Below are 21985 nucleotides of genomic sequence, written 5' to 3'. Positions count from 1 at the left end.
GTCAATCCGAGAGAAGAATTTCAGTCACAGCAAAGTCCATCAAAAACCTTATAATGATGGAACTGGCACTAATCAGAGTTATCAGCCTCAGAAACCTCCCCAGATAAAACTCCCCAGATAAGATCATCTAAATGCTTTATAGACTTATTTGGTTTGTTTAACACTTTTAATAAAGTTTCTAATTACAGTTTTCATGCATCTTGGCATCCTGTTCTCCTCCACCAGTCTTACACACTGCTTTTGGATAACTTTATGCTGTTTTACTCCTGGTGCAGAAATTCAAGCAGTTCAGTTTGGTTTGATGGTTAAATGTTTGACTGTATAATTGTGTGTGTATCAGGTGAACAGCGCCTGTCTAGAGGAGGTGACCCACGAGCACGCCGTGACTGCCTTGAAAAACACTACAGACGTGGTCTACTTGAAAGTGGCTAAACCCAACAGTGTCTTCATGAACGACAGCTTCGCCCCTCCAGATATCACCAACTGTGAGTGACAGATACATCCTGAACATCCTCACTCATCATCGTAACACTCTAGACTCAAAACGCACTGTGATACTGGTCTGGATTTAAAGGTATAGTGATGGAAACCACTGAAGTGTTTGGTCTTTTGGTCCATTTTAGAAAAGCACTTTCAGCATGGCTTCATCTGGTAATACATTTCAATACGCACCGTTTCTCTTCTTCTGTCTTCTGGCTCAATTGAGTTCTGGTGGTTAAATAAAAGACATATTTATAAGAAAACCCTGCAAAATATCTATAAATCAATACGTCCATCAGTCTCTGTTTCTCTAAATCAGAACACAACTCCCTGTTAATCACGGCTGATTCACTGAGAAGGTCATTTTAATCAATCCTCAGAGCAGCTTTCTGATTCTGCTGTAATGAGACAAATTGTAATATATGACAGAATTTGATGCCGCTGTTTACAAATAATGATTGTATTAGCAATTCAAATCAAGCATCAAAACATGCCGTACGAGGTGACTGATCACTGCCCCCCCCCCCCCATATTCTCAGAATTTAATCTATAATATACGAATACACACTACATGGACAGAAGTATTGGGATGCCTACAAACTACCTCCACCCTATCTAATACATAGGAATTAATGTGTAGTCGGTCCCTCCATTTGCAGTTTTCCGAGCAAGAACATATTTACGTATAAAGAATATTTTGCAATTTTGTTTCAATTCTGAAAAATACAATTCTGATTTATAAATATTAGTTACATACGGTATTTTTCACATAATAAGGCACACTATCAATAAGCGTCTATTTTCTGGTCTATTCACTGGATTATAAGGCGACACTAGTTTTCAAGAACTAGATTTCAAGCGACACTAGTAAGGAATATGGGTTTCAGCATGTTTTCTTCTTCAAATTCAGCAGGTCTTGCCGCTGGATGGTGGTTAAGTAAAGCTAAGCTAAGCTAAGTAAACAAAAGTGTAATTCTTAAAAAAAAAAAAAAACTTTTAAAATCAAATGAGAGCTGGATTTTAATCTACACAGATTTATTCGGGTGAGTAAAGTGCTTCAGTTTATTTGCAGTAAGCTTAGATTTCCAGATTTCCACTAAGGCTGGATGCAGCAGCATTAGCATTAGCGGCTAACCGGTCAATAAAACTCACCTCTGAACCGCGGTTCTGGGGTAGTTTTCTCTTTTATGAGTTTTTTTTATCCTCTGTAATTTTTTTATTCCCGTCTGGAATGACCATGTACGTGTTTTTCTCAGACGTCCTCTGAGAAACCTACGGGCTGAATTATTATCTACTGTTTTTCTCTGAGCTCCGTGGTCCTCCGGTAATTTTAGTCCCGTCCGGATCCACATCTATGAGTTTCATCTCTTCATGTTTAATAAAATAGCTATTTATCCACTGCTGCGCACTGTAATTACTGTACTGTATTGTACTTTGGGTGCGCGTTTCCGCGGAGATCCACGTAAAAACACAGCAGCGAGTGGAAATGGAGGAGCTACTGAACTCTCTGTCACTATGTTTCCAATTGCAGTCTGGATGCAGGAGTTTTATCACTGAGTAGAAGTGTGAAATATTTTGTATATTTTTCACAGACGTCCCCCTGAGAAACTAATACCATCTAGATAGGGCTTTTTATTGCTATAGATTGTCTTGCCTACATTATCACAGTATATATCGTTTGGTAAATCCAATAAAATGCTCCATTCTAGGGAAAGTTCTTTAGAAATCAGCCTGTTCCCAGTTCAGCTCCAGATCCATCTGTGAACGAGCCGCTCGCTCCAAATGTGGAAAAAAGGACCGCTGTCCCTCCCGCTAAGCGTGTCAGGCCGGCCGCGGGCCGAGCCGTTAGTGTATCGATCGGCGCTCGGCTCGTAGGGCTGCCGGCGGGGGCACTAATAGGGAACTGAGAGGAGTGATATCGATTACTCTGGCCTGAGCTCCCCCTCCCCCTCAGCCATTAAAAACTGAACACATGTAGCTACTGGCATTTTCCAGCCTGAGTAACATGTGACTGACCATCACAGCTTATAATGTGATAGATATATACAGCTCTGGAAAAAAGAAATCACTTAAAAATGATGAGTTTCTTTGATTTTACCAAATTGAAAACCTCTGGAATATAATCAAGAGGAAGATGGATGATCACAAGCCATCAAACCACCAAACTGAACTGCTTGAATTTTTGCACCAGGAGTAAAGCAGCATAAAGTTATCCAAAAGCAGTGTGTAAGACTGGTGGAGGAGAACATGATACCAAGATGCATGAAAACTGTGATTAAAAACCACCAGGGTTATTCCACCAAATATTGATTTCTGAACTCATAAAACTTTATGAATATGAACTTGTTTTCTTTGCATTATTTGAGGTCTGAAAGCTCTGCATCTTTTTTGTTATTTCAGCCATTTCTCATTTTCTGCAAATAAATGCTCTAAATTATGATATTTTTATTTGGAATTTGGGAAAAATGTTGTCCGTAGTTTTTAGAATAAAACAACAATGTTTAAAACATTTTCCAGTATTTTTATTGTAAATAAAACGTGCACTCCAGCACTTTTAGTGCTCTGTATTTGTGCATGCCTCTCGATGCCGGAGTCGTGGCAGATGCCATGCTCTCCATATCCAACTGCAAGCTGATGCTCGACCTCTTACGCCCATCAATGTAGATTTATTCCTAAACTCTGATGCTACCTTAATGGCGTGAAAATAGACTGTTTTAAGGACGGGGTGTAAGATAGCAAAGAGCATCATGATGCACCTTGTGCAGGGTGTGCAATAGGTCTCTAAATCTTTGTGGGTTCTACTGGTTGGCGGTACTATTAAACATATCTTAGTAGACTACCCTGCACTTTTAACCAACCACCAAGCAGCCATCTTGTAGCAACACCATGACAACCACCAAGCAGCCACGTGGAAACACTATAGCAGTATGGAAAATGTACTTTCTTCCTTCCTTTCCTTCCTTTCTTTCCTGCACTTTTAACCACTAGAAATAATTTTATAGGGTTACAAATATAAAAGAACAGTTTGAAACGATTCCACCAGCTAAAATGCTTAATTGTCTGGAAGTCCTTCATATGAAGAAACAGATTTAAGTCTGTGATGCTCAAGTCACAAATACTGTCAATGCCAGAAAACAGACAATATGTTGCTGAGATGGCACAAAACACAAACAGACAAAAAAAAGCAGTTTCCAGCAGTGAATGAATCACAGACACTAGACTAGTCCTAATTAAAGAATTTAATAGTTTAGCATCTAGCGAACATGAGATATATAGGAAAGATAAGTATGGACGGGTGACTGTTGACTGTTGTCAGGGTTTTAATCGGTCAGTGGCGCACCGTTCTGTTTTCTGCCGCCAAGATACAGAAGCACACCAGATATTTACCTGAACACCACCACACCCATCAGTGTAGATTTATTCCTATACTCTGATGCTATTTTAACGACGTAGGTGCAAGACGTGTAAATAGACTGTTGTGTGACAGTGTGAACGATAGGGCCTTAAATCTTTGTGGGTTTATTATCTCTCCTGTGTTTACCCTCCCTGCACACGGATGCTACGCTACGCTACGCTATGCTATTCTAGGCTAAAAGGCACAAAGGGCAAACAGCAGGTTCAGTCATACGGCAGGATCACGTGTCCCGGCGGCTATTGCTAATCCCAGCAGTAATATCCTAATGCAGGGGGAGGCGGGCGTGGCCCGGTGCCCCGGCGAGACGCTGCACGCGGAGCTGAGAGAGCCGGAGCGTAACGGAGGGGAAATAATAATAACGTTAAGTGCGCTCAGTCACTCAGCGACTTGTCTGAGAACGGCAGCAGCAGCACTTTAACACCGAACACGCTGATAGATCCCATTCCAGCCCGGGCGATGTGATTCGCTGACGGGGTCGGAATACCGGGGTGAGGATTCCGGATGCTTCTCCGGTTGTTTATCTGTTTAGAACAGTGATGTTATCAGTGGCTATGGAGTACTGAAGAGTCTGCTGGGCTTTTTTGGACGTTTTTTATTTATTTATTTTTTTTAGCAGCACGCTCTGCTTTACTCTGCTGGAGGGTAAAACCGGGCGGTGCACTCTGATCCAAGGACAGCGGGCAGAACTAAAAACAACACGGGGTGATGCACTGCATCTTAAACACGAGGAAAGATGCACCAATGAGCAAAAAGTGTGCAACAAAAATATTAATCAGTTTACCAAAGGAATTCGATGCAAACCCTTCTTATGCAATAGCAATTAAATGATTTCAATGCAATTGCAGCATTCTATCCAGCACCTGAGCACCCTAGCAACCACCCAGCAACACCATAACAACCACCTAGCAACAGTGTAGCAGCATCTAAGCACTAAGCAGCATCACTGCAACCACCTGGGATTTCATAGCAAAGGCATCCAAGACAGTTGCATTGAAATCACAGGTAGTTGCAATATTGCTTACAGAAGCTATTGAATCCCAGGTGGTTGCTGTGGTGCTGCTCAGTGCTTGCTCGCTATGGCATCCTAGTTTGCTGCTACAGTGTTGCTAGAAGGTTGCACTGTTGCAGCCCTCTCGCCAGCACCTGGAATACCCTAGCAACCACCTAGCAACATCATACCAACCATTTGGGATGTGAAAGCAACCATCCAGCAGTACTGTAACAGCAAGCACTAAGCAACATCACAGCAACAACCTGGGATTCCATGCCAACTGCCTGAGATGCCAAAGCAACCATCTAGCAACACATCAGGAACCACACAGAGACTGCTGAATACTGTTGAAACCCAGCACCTGAAATACTCTAGCAACCACCTAGCAACATCATCATAACCACCTAGCAACGTTGTAGCAGCATCTAAGCACTAAGCAACATCACTGCAACCACCTAGGATTTCACAGAAACGGGATCCAAGACAGTTGCATTGGAATCACAGGTAGTTGCAATATTGCTCATAGAGGTTTGCTAGTGTATCCCAGGTGGTTGCTGTGGTGCTGCTCAGTGCTTGCTCGCTATGGCAACCTAGCTTGCTGCTATAGTGTTGCTAGACGGTTGCTTCCACATCCCAGATGGTTGCTACACTGTTGCTAGATGTTGCTAGCAACTGTCATGGATGCCAAAGCAACCATCTCGCAATCTAGAAACACACAGAGACCGCTGAACACTGTTGCAGCCCTCTCACCAGCACCTGGAATAACCTAGCAACACCATAACAGTCACCTAGCAACACTGTAGCAGCAAACACTGAGCAACATCCCAGCAACCACCTGGGATTCTGTAGCAACCATCTAGCACTGAACACTGTTGCAGCCCTCTAGCCAGTATGTGGAATACACTAGCAACCACCTAGCAACACCATAACAACCTCCTAGCAAATTCTTCACTTTGTCTCTATCTATTCATTCATCCATCCATGTCTGTTTTCTTTCTTTCCTTCTTTCCTTCTTTCCTTCTTTCTTTCTTTCTTTCTTTCTTTCTTTCTTTCTTTCTTCACTCTGTTCATCTGTTCATCCGTTCATCCATCCATGTATGCGTACTGCTTTCTTTCTTTATTCATTTTCCTCACTTTGTCTCTATGTATCTATTCATCCATCTGTCTGTTTTCTTTCTTTCTTTCTTTCTTTCTTTCTTTTTTCCTTTCTTTCTATACTCTGTTCATCCATTCATCCATTCATGTATGCGTACTGCTTTCTTTCTTTATTCATTTTCCTCACTTTGTCTATGTAGGTATTCATCCATCCGTCTGTTTTCTTTCTTTCTTTTTTTCTTTATTTCTATACTCTGTTCATCCATTCATCCATTCATGTATGTCTCCTGCTTTCTTTCTTTATTCATTTTCTTCGCTATCCGTCCATCCGTCCATGCATCCATGCCTGCTGCTTTTCTTCATTTTTTCTTTCTTTCTTTCTTTCTTTCTTTCTTTTGCAGTATTGATATTTTGTCTCACCAGTAGTCAGCAGTGATGTTTAGATGGCAGATTTTAGATCTTTGCTCTGATATGATAATATTGAATCTGTAGCAGAGAGCAGAATGCAGCATTAGGTTATGTCCCTCTGTCCCTCCGTCCCCCCGTCCCCCGCTCTGTCCTCACTCGGCCCGCGTGGTGTCACGCTGTATAAGGTCAGAGCAGGAGTCGCTGCTGCTGCTCGTAATGTGACCCATTTACACCCTCTTTACTCTGTGATATTTTATGTAAGAGCTGGATTTTATTGGACGGGAAGCTGGAATAAAAAAAGCTTTACAGGAATTTTCTCTCTGCTGCTGAATTCATGCTGAACCATCGATTACCCACAGCAACCATTTCTACACATTCCCCACAGTGCAGATCCTGTGAGCGTATAGCGCATTCATAACAGAATCGAAAATCATAGCATTTTCCTGACAACACCATAGCAACCACCTAGAAAATCCCTGCCATCCACCTTGGGTACCATACCAATCTTGGAAATACAACACAAGGTCTAGCTAGCAGCCAACGTAGCAGTAACCTAGTTTCTATAGCAACTAGCAGTCTACACCGTAGCAACCACCTCTTATACCATAGTAATCTCTTTACTACTGAAGTTTGGGGGACTGTAGTGATTGAGCTGTTCTTTCCCTAATGTTTAAACTAACTAACAGTTCATATGTCCATCTATTCAGACGTTTTCTTTTTTCTTACTTTCTTTATTCTTTTCTCCTCTCTACCCATCCATCCACCCATCCACCCATCCATCCATCCATCCACCCATCCATCCGTCCACCCGTCCATCCATCCATCCATCCATCGATGCATGCTGTTTTCTCTTTCTTTCTTTCTTTCTCTCTTTTTTTCTTTGTCCAATTATCCATCATTTCATTTATCCATTCATTCATGCATGTTTTCGTTCTTTCTTTTTCTTTCTTAATTTTCTTCACTTTGTTCATCCATCCATTCATGCATGTTTTCTTTTATTTGTTTCTTTTTTTCATTTTTCACTCTGTCCATCCATCCATCCATTCATGCATGTTTTTTTTTCTTTCTGTATTTATTCATTTTCCATCCATCCATCCATCCATCAAACCTTTTATTCATCTATTCATGCATGTTCCCTTACTTCCTTACTTCCTTCCTTACTTATTTACTTAATAATTTTAAGTCCTCTTGCTGTCATTTCCAGTCTCTTCTATTGTGTTATAATATCACTGACAGTTGGCTGTGGAATATTTAGTAGTGAAATTTCACGACTGGACTTGTTGCACAGGTGCTGCATCCTATTCACTGGCCAAGCAAGTCTCCAGACCTAAACCCTGTTGAGCATCTGTGGGGCATCCTGAGAGTGAACTTACCATTCTTTCACTAGTGTTTGTAGAAGCAGTCTGTATGTCCAGGTGCTTGTTTTTTTTTTACACCTGTGGCCCTGGAAAAGTTAAATGATTTAGATGGGTGATCATCACCCCGTCCACCCTAATGAACCTCCAGCACAGAGGACACGCGCCCTGTCCTGACCAGGCTGACCCCCCCGGGTCTCTGGGACGGCCTGAGTGAGAGGGTTTAGGATCAGTTTCAGCCCCCCCACACAGCTGGACAGAGGATCACTTACTGCTCCACCATCAACCACAGGGGGTCAGACCCACCAGACTACTGCAGATAAACTAACACACACATAATCTGATCTGGGATCAGTGTTAATGAATGTTAGTTTAGCTGCAGGTGCTCTGATCTGGGATCAGTGTATGTGGTTTAGGTGGTATATATGGTATATGTGGTTTAGGTGGTATATGTGGTATATATGGTATATGTGGTTTAGTTGGTATATAATGTATATGTTTTTTAGGTGGTATATATTGTAAATGTGGTTTATGTGGTATATATGGTATATGTGGTTTATTGTATATGGTATAATCCTCCATGCTGACAGATATAACAGAGCTGTTGGAGGTTAGAGACCTTGTTCTCCTCCACCTTCTCTTTAAGGAAGCCCCACAGATCTGGAGAGATGATTGGTCATTCAGTCCATCCATTTCCCCTCAGTGTCTTTAGCACAGCAGTGTATTTATGGTATTTAACCTGTGTTTCTCTGTGTTTCTCTGTGTTTTTCAGCGTACTCTCAGCACATGGAGAACCATATCAGCCCCCCGAACTTCCTGAGCCAGCCGCTGCCCCCCGCGCCCTCCGGCCGATTCTCCCCCACCCCGAAGCCCTCGCACGGGGAGGAGGACCTGAGCAGGTACCGCAGGATCAGATTCACCGCTTTACTTTATTAATGACTCATTAATGACACATCAGATCAGACTCGGGTTGCCAGATCCTGCTTTTCAACTCCTCTCAGAGAACTGCTGAACACGAGCAGCACTGGCTCAGAGCCAGAGCTTTCTCTCTTTCTCTTTTTCCTCTCTTTCATCCATCCATCATCCTTCTCTTGTTTTCTCTTTCCTCAATACTCTTTCTTTTTTCCTTCACCCAATTTACTTCTTTCTTTCTTTCCTTCTTCCTTTTTTTATTCATCTATCCTTTCTTTAGTTTTCTTTTACTTCTATCCATCACATTTGTCTTCTCATTACTTCCTGTCTTTTTCTTTTTTCTTTTTCCATCCTTACCTTTTCTCTTCCTTTCTCATTTTTCTTCCTACCTTCCTCTCTTATTTCCTTTATTTTATCAATCCATATTTCTTCTTTCTTTCATTTATGCCTTTCCTTCTTTCTTTATTAAATTTAAAGTTTGTCCATCCACCTGTTTTCTGTCTTTCTTTCTTTCTTTTTTCCTTTCTTTAATCCACCCTGCAGTTCTTTTCTTTCTTTATTGATTTTCTTCACTCTATTCATCTATCCATCCTGCTGTTTTCTTTTGGTTTTTCTGTTTTATTCATTCTCTTAACTCTACTTATCCTTTATCCTTAACCTTTCTTTCTTTCTTTCTTTATTTCTTTCTTTCTTTATTTCTTTATTTCCCTCATTCCTTCCATCCATTCTTCTTTATATGGAGGATGGAATTACACAGTGTCAGCCCAGCTTCCTTAACGGAGACTGAATGTCTGTCTGTCTGTCTGTCTGTCTGTCTGTCTGTCTGTCTGTCTGTCTGTTAGCATATTAATGCAGCAGTAGCTGTAGTAGTAGTGTCTCACAGCTTCCTTATTTATCATCATCCTTATAAAGCTATAAATCTGCTCATTTAATAAAAACACAGACTATTCATCAAACCTTTGGAATAAACTGGATTATTGTAATTAATTCAGTTTGTTGTTATCAGAGTGTTTATACTGGAACAGGAGCTGGAAGTATAGTGGGAGCAGCTTCTTCAGAGAGGATGAGGAGGAGGAGGAGGATGATCTGTAGATGAAGATGTGTGTCAGTGATATTATGGACAGTAACTGTGTGTGTGATTTAAGGATTTGACCTTTATAATCTGCGTGTTTTATGGCTGCGCAGCTGCAGCAGAGCAGCCGGAGGGATTTACTGTAGTCCAGATTATAGAGCAGCAGCAGCAGCAGCGACCTCTACAGGCTGATCAGAGGAACTGCACCTCCAGAAACACTAAAACACTGCTCCTCCCACAGCGTTACATTACTTTATACTACTCTTACAATTTTACATTTATTATTTATTAGATTTAGCTTATAAAAACAGCAGGAAGAAATGCAGTATATACCTGATTCTGTGCTGTATGAGGGGCTCTGTTACTGTGTGGCAGGGGTCTATATATACAGCACTTATAACACTGTTTATAGAGCAGTTATACAATAATAATAACCAGATTTTAAGCTTAATAATGATCTTTGTGAAGCTCTAGCAGCTCCAGTTATTTGCTCTGTGTTGTTACTGAAACACTGAAATGTTGCCTTTTTATATTAACTTATATTTACAGTATTTACATTTCTGTAAATATAGTACTATTTATTTTCATCAGCCAATAAAAGTCGAAAAATGGCAAATTGTGCCAAAAGTATGTATCACACATGTATCACAGTTTCTTCTTCTTCTCTTTCATCCATTATCCTTCTTTCATTTTCTCTTTCCTCACTACTCCCTTTCTTTTTTCCATTCATCCAATTTACTTCTTTTTTTATTTTCTTTTTCTTTACTACCTTTCTTCCTCAGCCTTCACTTTCACCTCCCACCTTTCTTTCTTTCTTTCTTTCTTTCTTTCTTAATTACTTAATTTTCTTTACTATGTTTATCCTACTGTTTTCATTCATTATTTTCTTTTCCTCTTTTCTCTTCTTCACTCCTTTCATCTATCCATTCATCCATTTCTTCTGTTTTCTTTCTTTCTTTCTTTCTTTTTCTTTCTCTTTTTCTTTCTTTCTTTCTTTCTTTCTTTCTTAATTTTCTTCACTATGTTTATCCTACTGTTTTCTTTCATTTTTTCTTTCTTTCCTGATCTTCTTTTCTTCACTCCTTCCTTCATCCATCCATTCATCCATTTCTGTTGTTTTCTTTTTTTTTCTTTCTTTTTACGTTTTCTTCACTCAGTTTTCCATTAATTATTTTCTTTTCCTCTTTTTCTTTTCTTCACTCCTTCCTTCATTCATCCATTCATCCATGTCTGCTGTTTTCTTTCTTTCTTTACTTATTTCTTTCTTTCTTACTTTCTTTCTTTCTTTCTTTCTCTCTTAATTTTCTTCACTATGTTTATCCTACTGTTTTCTTTCATTTTTTCTTTCTTTCCTAATCTTCTTTTCTTTACTCCTTCCTTCATTCATCCATTCATCCATGTCTGCTGTTTTCTTTCTTTCTTTCTTTCTTTACTTCTTTCTTTCTTTCTTTCTTACTTTTCCTTACTATGTTTCTCCCACTGTTTTCTTTCAATTTTTCTTTTTTTCCTAATCTTATTTTCTTCACTCCTTTCTTCATCTATCTATTCATGCATGTCTGCTGTTTTCTTTCTTTCTTTCTTTCTTTTTTTATTTTCTTCACTATGTTTATCCTACTGTTTTCTATCATTTTTTCTTTCTTTCCTAATCTTCTTTTCTTTACTCCTTCCTTCATTCATCCATGTCTGTTGTTTTCTTTTTCTTTCTTTCTTTTTACATTTTTTCACTCAGTTTTCCATTCATTATTTTCTTTTCCTCTTTTTTCTTCTTCACTCCTTTCTTCATTTATCCATTCCTCCATTTCTTTCTTTTACATGTCATGTACTCTTTACCTATTGGCCCTGCTTTTTTTAATCATTTTCTTCTTTTCTTTACTCCTTTCTTCATCTATCCATCTATTCATACATGTCTGCTGTTTTCTTTCTTTCTGCATGAAGTGCTGTAAGATTTTGTGGGAAAACAAAACTGCACTGACTTTAGACTTGATAATAAAACACAGTGGATCAACACCAGCAGATGACAGACATGTCTCTCCAAACCATCACTGATTGGTGGAAACTTCACACTAGACCTCGAGCAGTTTGGACTGTGTGTCTCTCCACTCTTCCTCCAGACTCTGCTCCCTTAATTTATATAAATGAAATGTAAAATTTACTGATGATCAGTGATGGTTTGGAGAGTCATGTCTGTCATCTGCTGGTGTTGATCCACTGTGTTTTATTATCAAGTCTAAAGTCAGTGCAGTTTTGTTTTCCCACAAAATCTTACAGCACTTCATATCTTACAGCTTCCCTCTGCTACTGACAACTTTTATGGAGATGCAGATTTCATTTTCCAGCAGGACTTTGGCACACTGCCCACACTGCCAAAAGTACCAATTGGTCTTATATAATATTCTAATTTTCTGAGACACTGATTTTTGTTTTTTTTTATTGGCTGTAATCTATATTAATCATCAACAATAAACGTTAAAAAAGGCTTAAAATAGATCACTCTGTGTTTAATACATCTATATAATATATGAGTTTCACATTTTGAACTGAATTACTGAAATAAAGTAACTTTTTAATGATACTCTATGGGATATTTTACGTGTAGTTTGTGTTTGTTCTGATGGCAGAGAGCCCAGGAAGGTGGTTCTTCACCGAGGTGCTACAGGGCTGGGCTTTAACATCGTTGGTGGGGAGGATGGAGAGGGCATCTTTATCTCCTTCATCCTGGCGGGCGGTCCTGCTGACCTGAGCGGAGAACTGAGGAAAGGAGATCGCCTCGTCTCTGTGAGTTTTTCTATTTTTCCTACATAGTAAATGAATAGAGAAGTGATTCAGACTATGAAGAAACACATAAGGAATCATGTAGTAACTTAGAATTACTGTTAAATAAACCAAAATACATTCTGCTCTTCCTTTTTCTGGGGCCTCCTGATTAGTGCCAGTTCTATCATTATAATGGTTTATATAGCTTTGTGGTGATTGCACTTAAAATTCTCTTTTTATATTGACTAACTTTCATTTTTCCGTACAGTATTTACTTTCTTTATTTAGTCGATTAGTTGTTGCTTGTCATAACCTGGATTCGAACATTACTCAAATAGTCACTATTCACTGTATACCTGTAACTCTACCTCTTCACTACTTTACTTTAACTGATGCTCTCAAACACTTTATTAAGAGACAAGAAACTCAAGTAATTAACTCTTGATGAGTTCAGCACAGCTGTTAACTGAAAGCCTGAATTCCAGGAGACTCTACCTCATAAAACTGACTGAGAAAATCCAGCCAAGATGTAAACATTTGAATATTTCTAGATGTTTTTCTACATAGTTTGGATGACTTTAGTATTAATCTACAATACAGAACATTGTAAAGTAATAAAAAGTGGTGTATCCAAACTTTTGACTGGTACTGTCTCTGTGCTCCTGTAGGTGAATGGAGTGGACCTCCGCAGTGCCACCCACGAACAGGCAGCAGCCGCTCTGAAGAACGCCGGCCAGACCGTCACTATCGTCGCCCACTACAGACCAGAAGGTGAATCTCTACTGTATATCTGCTTTACACCACAGCTGCTGATAACACCCAGTTTATAAACAGTAGCCAATCAATGATCAAGCAAAGATCTGCTTAATTTATTCACTGGAAGTGAATTATAATCATGCCAATAATCAAATACACAGCAAAAACTGAAGAGTTATAATCAAGAGGAAGATGGATGATCACGAGCCATCAAACCACCAAACTGAACTGCTTGAATTTTTGCACCAGGAGTAAAGCAGCATAAAGTTATCCAAAAGCAGTGTGTAAGACTGGTGGAGGAGAGCATGATGCCAAGATCCATAAAAAACGTGATTAAAAACCACCAGGGTTATTCCACCAAATATTGATTTCTGAACTCTTAAAACTTTATGAATATGAACTTGTTTTCTTTGCATTATTTGAGGTCTGAAAGCTCTGCATCTTTTTTGTTATTTCAGCCATTTCTCATTTTCTGCAAATAAATGCTCTAAATTACTAAAATATTTTTATTTGGAATTTGGGAGAAATGTTGTCTGTAGTTTATAGAATAAAACAACAATGTTCATTTTACTCAAACATAAACCTATAAATAGCAAAATCAGAGGAACTGATTCAGAAACTGAAGTGCTCTCTTATTTTTTTCCGGAGCTGTGTATATAAAAATGTATAACATATGCATTTATAGATTTATAGTTACATAACCTCCTAACTGTTTGAATAGGGAGAGAACTAAATATAATAAAATAATATAAACAGAAGCTCGAATTACCATATTATCAACATATTTAAATCACTGATAAAGTATGCTAAAAACAACATGAATAGTTTGTAATCATTTGTAATAATACCCCAAAAGGAACGTGATTATCCTGCTTGTTATGGCTGCTGTGCTTGCACAGATCTCCACATTAAGAGGAAGCTTCTCCACTAGCACTCCACTCCACACTGATTGGCTCTTTTTGTTGGTGTATATACAGCTCTCTATATATACAGTTCTGAATCAGTTTCTCTGATTTTGCTATTTATAGGTTTATGTTTGAGTAAAATGAACATTGTTGTTTTATTCTATAAACTACAGACAACGTTTCTCCTGAATCCCAAATAAATATACTATCATTTAGAGCATTTATTTGCAGAAAATGAGAAATGGCTGAAATAAAATGAAAAAAAATGAAAAAAAAAAAATGAAAAAAAAAGATGCAGAGCTTTCAGACCTCAAATAATGCAAAGAAAACAAGTTCATATTCATAAAGTTTTAAGAGTTCAGAAATCAATATTTGGTGCAATAATCCTGGTTTTTAATCATAGTTTTCATCTTGGCATCATGTTCTCCTCCACCAGTCTTACACGCTGCTTTTGGATAACTTTATGCTGCTTTACTCCTGGTGCAGAAATTCATGCAGTTCAGTTTAAAGGTTTGATGGCTTGTGATCATCCATCTTCCTCTTGTATTTATGTGTTTAATCTGGGATATATTAGAAATTGTATATTGGTTATATAAACCTTCCTATCTCCAACACTTTTTCTCAGAGGGCAGCTGTAGCTGTAGATGTGTTGTTGCTGGGTGGTTGATTTTAGCAGCTTTTTTACACCCGTTCTCTGCAGTTTAGCTCTTTTTTTAGAGTGTGGGTGCACCCGGACTCCACCAAACTCCGCTAAATGACTGAGAACGCTGTGTTTAACAGACCAACGCCTTCAGTGCTGGGTGTTCTGTCACGCCCGGGAGTTAACTGGCCTAAGAGTTTTGGGAAAAATGTTTAGAGCTGCCCATTAAACAGGATTAAACTGAAGCAGTAAAGGTTTTATTAGGGGCAGATAGTAAAGAATAAAATAATATAGAGTTGTATTGAAGGAATAGGTTCTGAACGAGTGGTATGTACGTACTTATCAAATATTGTATTTTTCGGACTATAAGGCCCGTTTAAAATCCTTCTATATTCTATATTATAATCTGGTGCACCTTATTTATTACTCTTGATTGTTCCTACTGGCCTTGAACCTATTTTGTGTGTACTCACCCAAATGAACATTTTTAGGAGAGAATTGAGTACAATTTTTCATATCATAAGATGCACTATCAATAAACGTCTATTTTCTGGGCTATTTTCATACACAAGGCGCACCAGATTATAAAGCGCATTATGCAACACTAGTAAGGAACATGGGTGTCAGACAGACAGAGAGAGTGAAACAAAAGGATAGGGAGAGACAGACAGACAGAGAGAAACAGAGATACAAAGAGACAGAGACAGGGAGAGAAATAAATGAAGAGAGACAGGGAGACAGAGAAAGAGACACTGAGAAAAAAAAAAGACAGACAGACATGCAGATAGAGAGAGAGAGAGAGAGAGAGAGAGAGAGAGAGAGACAGACCGATGGAGAGACGGACAGAGAGAGAGAAACAAAAGGATAGGGAGAGACGGACAGACAGAGAGAGAAACAGAAAGACAAAAAGAGATGGAGAAAGACACTGAGAAAAAGAAAGACAGACAGACAGACAGACTGATTGATTGATTGATTGATAGATGGAGAGACAGACAGAGAGAGAAACAAAAGGATAGGGAGACAGACAGACAGAGAGAGAAACAGAAAGATACAAAAGACAGAGAGACAGGGAGAGAAATAAATGAAGAGAGACAGAGAGACGGAGAAAGAGACACTGAGAAAAAGACAGACAGACAGACATACAGATAGAGAGCGAGAGAGATAAATAGATCAATGGAGAGACAGAGAGAGAGAGAGAAACAAAAGCATAGGGAGAGACAGACAGGCAGAGAGAGAAACAGAAAGATACAGAGAGACAGGGAGAGAAATTAATCAAGAGAGACAGAGAGACGGAGAAAGAGACACTGAGAAAAAGAAAGACAGACAGACAGACCAACAGACATACAGATAGAGAGAGAGTGAGAGACCCGGAGGGAGAGACAGAGAGAGGGGGAGTGGCTTGTGGAGTCCTTTAGTGTTTGCCTGCCCACTAGAGAGTATGTGTAAACCAGTCAGTACTGCAGGCAGGCCGGAGCACCCTGTCAGTACTGGGACGGGTTATAGTGTTGCAGGACGGTGTAGCGGGACGGTGTAGCGGGACAGTTGGGACAGGTGTGAATCTCTCCAGCAGCTGAATACAGTGTGAGTAAACTGCTGTTACTGTAACTGTACTATAACTGTATGAGCAGGGTCAGGATCAGGGGTGAGGACAGTCTCTGCTGGGTGTTCTTCCTCTGCAGACCTTATCTCCTCAACACTTCCCGTCTCAATTACACTGCATACCATCCTGCAGTTCAGGAGGATGTAGAACTGATCTTCAGTTCCTGAGGCTTCAGACTGTTTTACTCAGTTATTATAAAGAAGGAGAAATTTATATATATATATATATATATATATATATATATATATATATATATATATATATATATAGATAAGTGATAAGTGCTGTGCTGAAGACTTACTGAACATGTTCCTTCAATGAACACAGAGTAAAGATGATACTGTAACAGTACACTGTACTGATGAAGTGTGTGTGTGTGTGTGTGTGTGTGAGTGTGTGTGTGTGTGTGTGTGTGGAGATCATGTTGCTGGAGCTTTGTTGAGGTTCCGTTTCCACTGGAGAGAGGAACCAAATAGTCATCGTGGTTTCCAGTCTTTTCCACTGTGTTATAATAATATCACTGACAGTTGGCTGTGGAATTTTTAGTAGTGAGTTGTAGTGAAATTTCACGACTGGACTTGTTGCACAGGTGCCACAGTGCTGGAGTTCACTGAGCTCCTGAGAGCCTGAGATCCATTCTTTCACTAATGTTAGTAAAAGCGGTCTCTCTGTCTGTCTCTCTGTCTGTCTGTTTATCTGTTCATTTACAGCATTTATCTGACGCTTTTATCCAGAGCGACTTACAAGGTTATTTCTATTACAGAGGTGGACTAATGTAGTGTTAGGAGTCTTGCTATCTAGTTAGGAATATATCCGTCTATCTGTCTGTCCATCTGTCTATCTTTCTATCTGTGTCTGTCTGTCTGTCTATCTTTTTGTCTGTTTAACTATTTCTATCTATCTATCTGTCTGTCTGTCTGTCTACCAGTTTATCTACCTGTTTATCTATCTATCAATGTTTATATTTTTATCTATCTGTCTATCTATCTATTTTTTCTGTTTATCTGTCCTTCTGTCTATCTTTTTGTCTGTCTTTCTGTTTAACTATTTCTATCTATCTATCTATCTATCTATCTATCTATCTATCTTTTTTAAATGTATATATATTTTTTCTGTTAATCTGTCTTCTTTCTTTCTATCTGTCTGTCTGTCTGTCTGTCTACCAGTTTACCTACCTGTCTGTCTATCTGTCTGTCTACCAGTTTACTTACCTGTTTATCAGTCTATCGATGTTTATATTTTTATCCATCTGTCTATCTATTTTTCTGTTTATCTGCTTTTTCTGTTCATCTCTTTGTCTGTCTATCTTTCTGCCCACTTTCTATCTATCTATCTATCTATCTATCTATCTATCTATCTATCTATCTATCTATCTATCTATCTACCTTGTCTGTTTTTCCATCTAAATACCTACATACGTACCTGTCTGTCTGTCTGTCTGTCTGTCTGTCTACGTAGCTATCTCATCTGATCTATACTTTTTCAGTACAGAACTAAAAATATGTGTGAGTGGTGAGTATAGTGTGTGCGTGTGAGACGTGTGCGTGTGTGTGTGTGAGATGCCCTCGTGTGTGCAGTGTGTCAGTGTTTGGTCGTGTGTGAAGTATCTCTCTAAATCCTCTCTGAAGTGAAGTGTGATTCATCCGTCAGAAAAACAAAAGTCCTACTGTAAACACTGCTCCCCCCTGAGATGTGGAGAGTGAGAGATCTAATTGTGTGTGTGTGTGTGTGTGTGTGTGTGTTAATAGAGTACAGCCGGTTCGAGGCGAAGATCCATGACCTGCGGGAGCAGATGATGAACAGCAGTATCAGCTCGGGGTCGGGCTCTCTGAGGACCAGCCAGAAGAGATCTCTATACGTCAGGTACCTCACACACACTCTCCTCACTCCCATACTGCACCCATCATTAAAAAGTTACTTTATTTCAGTAATTCAGTTAAATGTGAAACTCGTATATGATATAGATTTAATAAACACAGAGTGATCTATTTTAAGCGTTTCTTTCTTTTATAGTTGATGATTTAATATGGCTTACAGCTGATGAAAATCCAAAAATCAGTATCTTAAATATATATATATATATATATTATATAAGACTAATTGGTACTTTTGGCAGTGTGGGCAGTGTACCAAGTCCTGCTGGAAAATGAAATCCCTGAAACACTAGACCTTGAGCAGCTTGGGCTGTGTGTCTCTCCACTCTTCCTCCAGACTTCCTGCTGCCTTGATTTACAAATGAAATGTAAAATTTACTGATGATCAGTGATGGTTTGGAGAGTCATGTCTGTCATCTGCTGGTGTTGATCCACTGTGTTTTATTATCAAGTCTAAAGTCAGTGCAGTTTTGTTTTCCCACAAAATCTTACAGCACTTCATATCTTACAGCTTCCCTTTGCTACTGACAACTTTTATGGAGATGCAGATTTCATTTTCCAGCAGGATTTGGCACACTGCCCACACTGCCAAAAGTTTCAATTGGTCTTACATAATATTCTAATTTTCTATTTTTTTTTTTTTTTTTTTTTTATTGGCTGTAAGCCAAAATGATCATCAACAAAAAACGCTTAAAATAGATCACTCTGTGTTTAATACATCTATATATATATATATATATCTGTGTGATCTTCTCCTCAGGGCACTGTTTGATTATGATAAGACTAAGGACTCGGGTTTACCCAGCCAGGGACTGAACTTTAAATTCGGAGACATCCTGCACGTGGTGAACGCCTCTGATGATGAGTGGTGGCAGGCGAGGCAGGTCACTGCGGAGGGAGAGGACGAGGAGCTGGGGGTCATCCCCAGTAAAAGAAGGTCAGACCCCACAGACACCTGCATTAATCAGTCCGTTAGATACAAATCTCATGCTCCCAGAAACTTCTGCACTCTTTCGCACTATGAGAAACCCCCATGAATCCTGGCATTGTCATCTTAGAATATGATTATTCTATCAGGGAAGATAACCTGGTCTATATTCAGTATATTCAGGTAGTCAGCTGACCTCATTCTTTCAGCACATACTGTTGCTGAACCCAGACCTGCAGACCAACTGCAGCAACCAACTCCAGATCATAGCCCCGCCTCCTCAGGCTTGTACAATCAGCACTAGGCACCTGCCTTGATGCTCCATCACTCAGGAACAGGGTAAATTTGGACACATCAGAGCTTCACATGACCTTCTTCTATTGCTCCAGAGTCCTATCTTTATGATCCCTAGCAAATCCCTAGACGTTTATGTTGGTTATTCTCACTGATAAGTGCTTTTCTTAAAGCTACTTCCCTTCACTGCATTGTGTTTGTGTGGTAAAGCTCTTACTTTCCCTCTTAAACATGATATCCCTAAGTTATAGTGTAGTGATTTATTTCAATCACCATTATTCACTATTTTTATTTTTTCAATCACATTCCTTCTTGGAAGATGATGTTTCTCCTCTTTCAATCCACTTTTTAATAATGCATTGGACAGTTCTTAAATTTAGTAGTTTTCGCTTAGATTTCCTTGTATTGTGATTTCCTTGTATTGTGGAATATAATCAAGAGGAAGATGGATGATCACAAGCCATCAAACCACCAAACTGAACTGCTTGATTTTTTGCACCAGGAGTAAAGCAGCATAAAGTTATCCAAAAGCAGTGTGTAAGACTGGTGGAGGAGAACATGATGCCAAGATGCATACAAAAACTGTGATTAAAAACCAGGGTTATTCCACCAAATATTGATTTCTGAACTCTTAGAACTTTATGAAAATGAACTTTTATGTTATGTTTATATTTATATTAATATATGTGTATTCCTGTTTCTTCTCAGAGTGGAGAAGAAAGAGAGAGCCAGGTTAAAGACAGTCAAGTTCAACTCTAAGTCACGAGACAAAGGGGTAAGTGGCATTAGAAATATACAGTATGATCAGTATTTATTTAATAAGAAACTTGTCTTTTGGGTAAATTGTAAAAACATTTTTAACATATATTGATATGTATATATGCAGCCTGTATGATCAACTGTACTGTATTTAATACACTAATCATGCTACTGTTCAGACGACAGTCTTGTTATGAGTTAACAGCATGTTTAACTGCGACTGCTGCTGGCCCTGCAGCTCCTAGGAGTTACTCTACCAGTCAAAAGTTTGGGGACACTTGCTTTGCTGCAAACTGTTGTTTAAACAGCATATTAAAGCTCACTGATCCAGTGGTTTGTGTGTTTTGATCATAAAAAGGGCTTAAATTTCCTCTGTCTCTCCTGAAAACCGTTTATGTAGGTGAATAAAGCGCTTTCGTTTATTTAAATCAAGCTTAGATTTACAATATTTTCAACAGCGCAGTTAGCAGCAGCATTAGCACCACTTAGCGCTAGTAAATGCGGCCTGACAGCACTACACTGAGGAACCCTGCGTAGCCATGCTAACCGCAGCTGGCTAGTGCTGCTAACCGTGGCTGGAAATTGCTGTTAACTGCGGTTGTCTAGCACTGATATCCACAGCTGACTATGTTGCTAACCGCAGCTGGCTAGCACTGCTAACCGCGGCTGACTATGCTGCTAACTGCGGCTGGCTAGCACTGCTAACCGCAGCTGGGTAGCTCGGCTAAACACTGCTGGCTATGCTGCTAACCACGGCTAAGTAGCCCTGCTAACTGGGACTGGGTAGCACTGCTAACCAGGGCTGGCTATGCTGCTAACCAGGGCTGGCTAGTGCTGCTTACCGTGGCTGGGTAGCACTGCTAACTGGGTAGTGCTGTTAACCGTGGCTCATTAGCACTTCTAACCGTGGCTGGGTAGTACTGCTAACCAGGGCTGGCTATGCTGCTAACCAGGGCTGGCTAGTGCTGCTTACCGTGGCTGGGTAGCACTGCTAACTGGGTAGTGCTGTTAACCGTGGCTCATTAGCACTTCTAACCGTGGCTGGGTAGTACTGCTAACCAGGGCTGGCTATGCTGCTAACCAGGGCTGGCTAGTGCTGCTTACCGTGGCTGGGTAGCGCTGCTAACTGGGGCTGGGTAGTGCTGTTAACCGTGGCTCATTAGCACTTCTAACCGTGGCTGGCTAGCACTGTTAACTGCATCTGGGTAGCTCGGCTAACCGCAGCTGGGTAGCGTTGCTAACCGGGGCTGGCTATGTTTGCTAACCGCAGCTGGGTAGCTTAGCTAGCCGTAGCTGGCTATGCTGCTAACCGGGGCTGCCTAGCACTGATAACAGGGGCTGGGTAGCACTGCTAACAGGGGCTTTGTAGCACTGCTAACTGTGACTGGGTAACCCTGTTATACCAGGGCTGGGTAACCCTGTGTTAACCAGGGCTGGCTAGCTCTTCTAACCATAGCTAGGTAGCACTGCTAACCTGGGCTGGATAGAGCTGCTAACCGTGGCTGGCTAGCACTGTTACCCGGGGCTGGCTAGCTCTGCTAACTGCAGCTAGCGCTCAGCCTTGGACAAAATACTGTAAATCTAAGCTTACTGTAAATAAACAGAAATGTTTTATTTGCCTTAAGAGAGAGAAATCTGTGTAGATCAAAATCCAGTGCTTGTTTCACTTTGAAAGATTTTTTTTACATTTTTTTGTTTACTTTGTTTCACTATTAGAAGGGAAACATGGCGACAACCTTGCTCACTT

At 39.9% G+C, this 21985-nt stretch overlaps 1 protein-coding gene across 26 annotated transcripts in view; it reads left to right on the top strand.

Moving 5' to 3' along the window:
• dlg1b (discs large MAGUK scaffold protein 1b) overlaps nt 1–21985 on the top strand; it is a 174334-nt gene that overhangs the window by 133435 nt on the left and 18914 nt on the right. For 25 of the 26 annotated variants that reach the window (XM_049476567.1, XM_049476566.1, XM_049476554.1 and 22 more), the window contains 7 exons: nt 341–485; nt 8517–8643; nt 12347–12503; nt 13151–13253; nt 18132–18246; nt 19018–19194; nt 20188–20254. In XM_049476567.1, the coding sequence (XP_049332524.1) occupies nt 341–485; nt 8517–8643; nt 12347–12503; nt 13151–13253; nt 18132–18246; nt 19018–19194; nt 20188–20254 (891 nt within the window). The remainder of the gene's footprint in view (nt 1–340; nt 486–8516; nt 8644–12346; nt 12504–13150; nt 13254–18131; nt 18247–19017; nt 19195–20187; nt 20255–21985) is intronic. The other variant, XM_049476565.1, reaches the window with a different exon arrangement.

Source organism: Astyanax mexicanus, chromosome 4 (genome assembly GCF_023375975.1).
Source record: "Astyanax mexicanus isolate ESR-SI-001 chromosome 4, AstMex3_surface, whole genome shotgun sequence".
Classification (NCBI taxonomy): domain Eukaryota; kingdom Metazoa; phylum Chordata; class Actinopteri; order Characiformes; family Acestrorhamphidae; genus Astyanax; species Astyanax mexicanus.
Note: the sequence above shows the minus strand (reverse complement) of the source record. Positions and strands in the feature narration are given on the sequence as shown.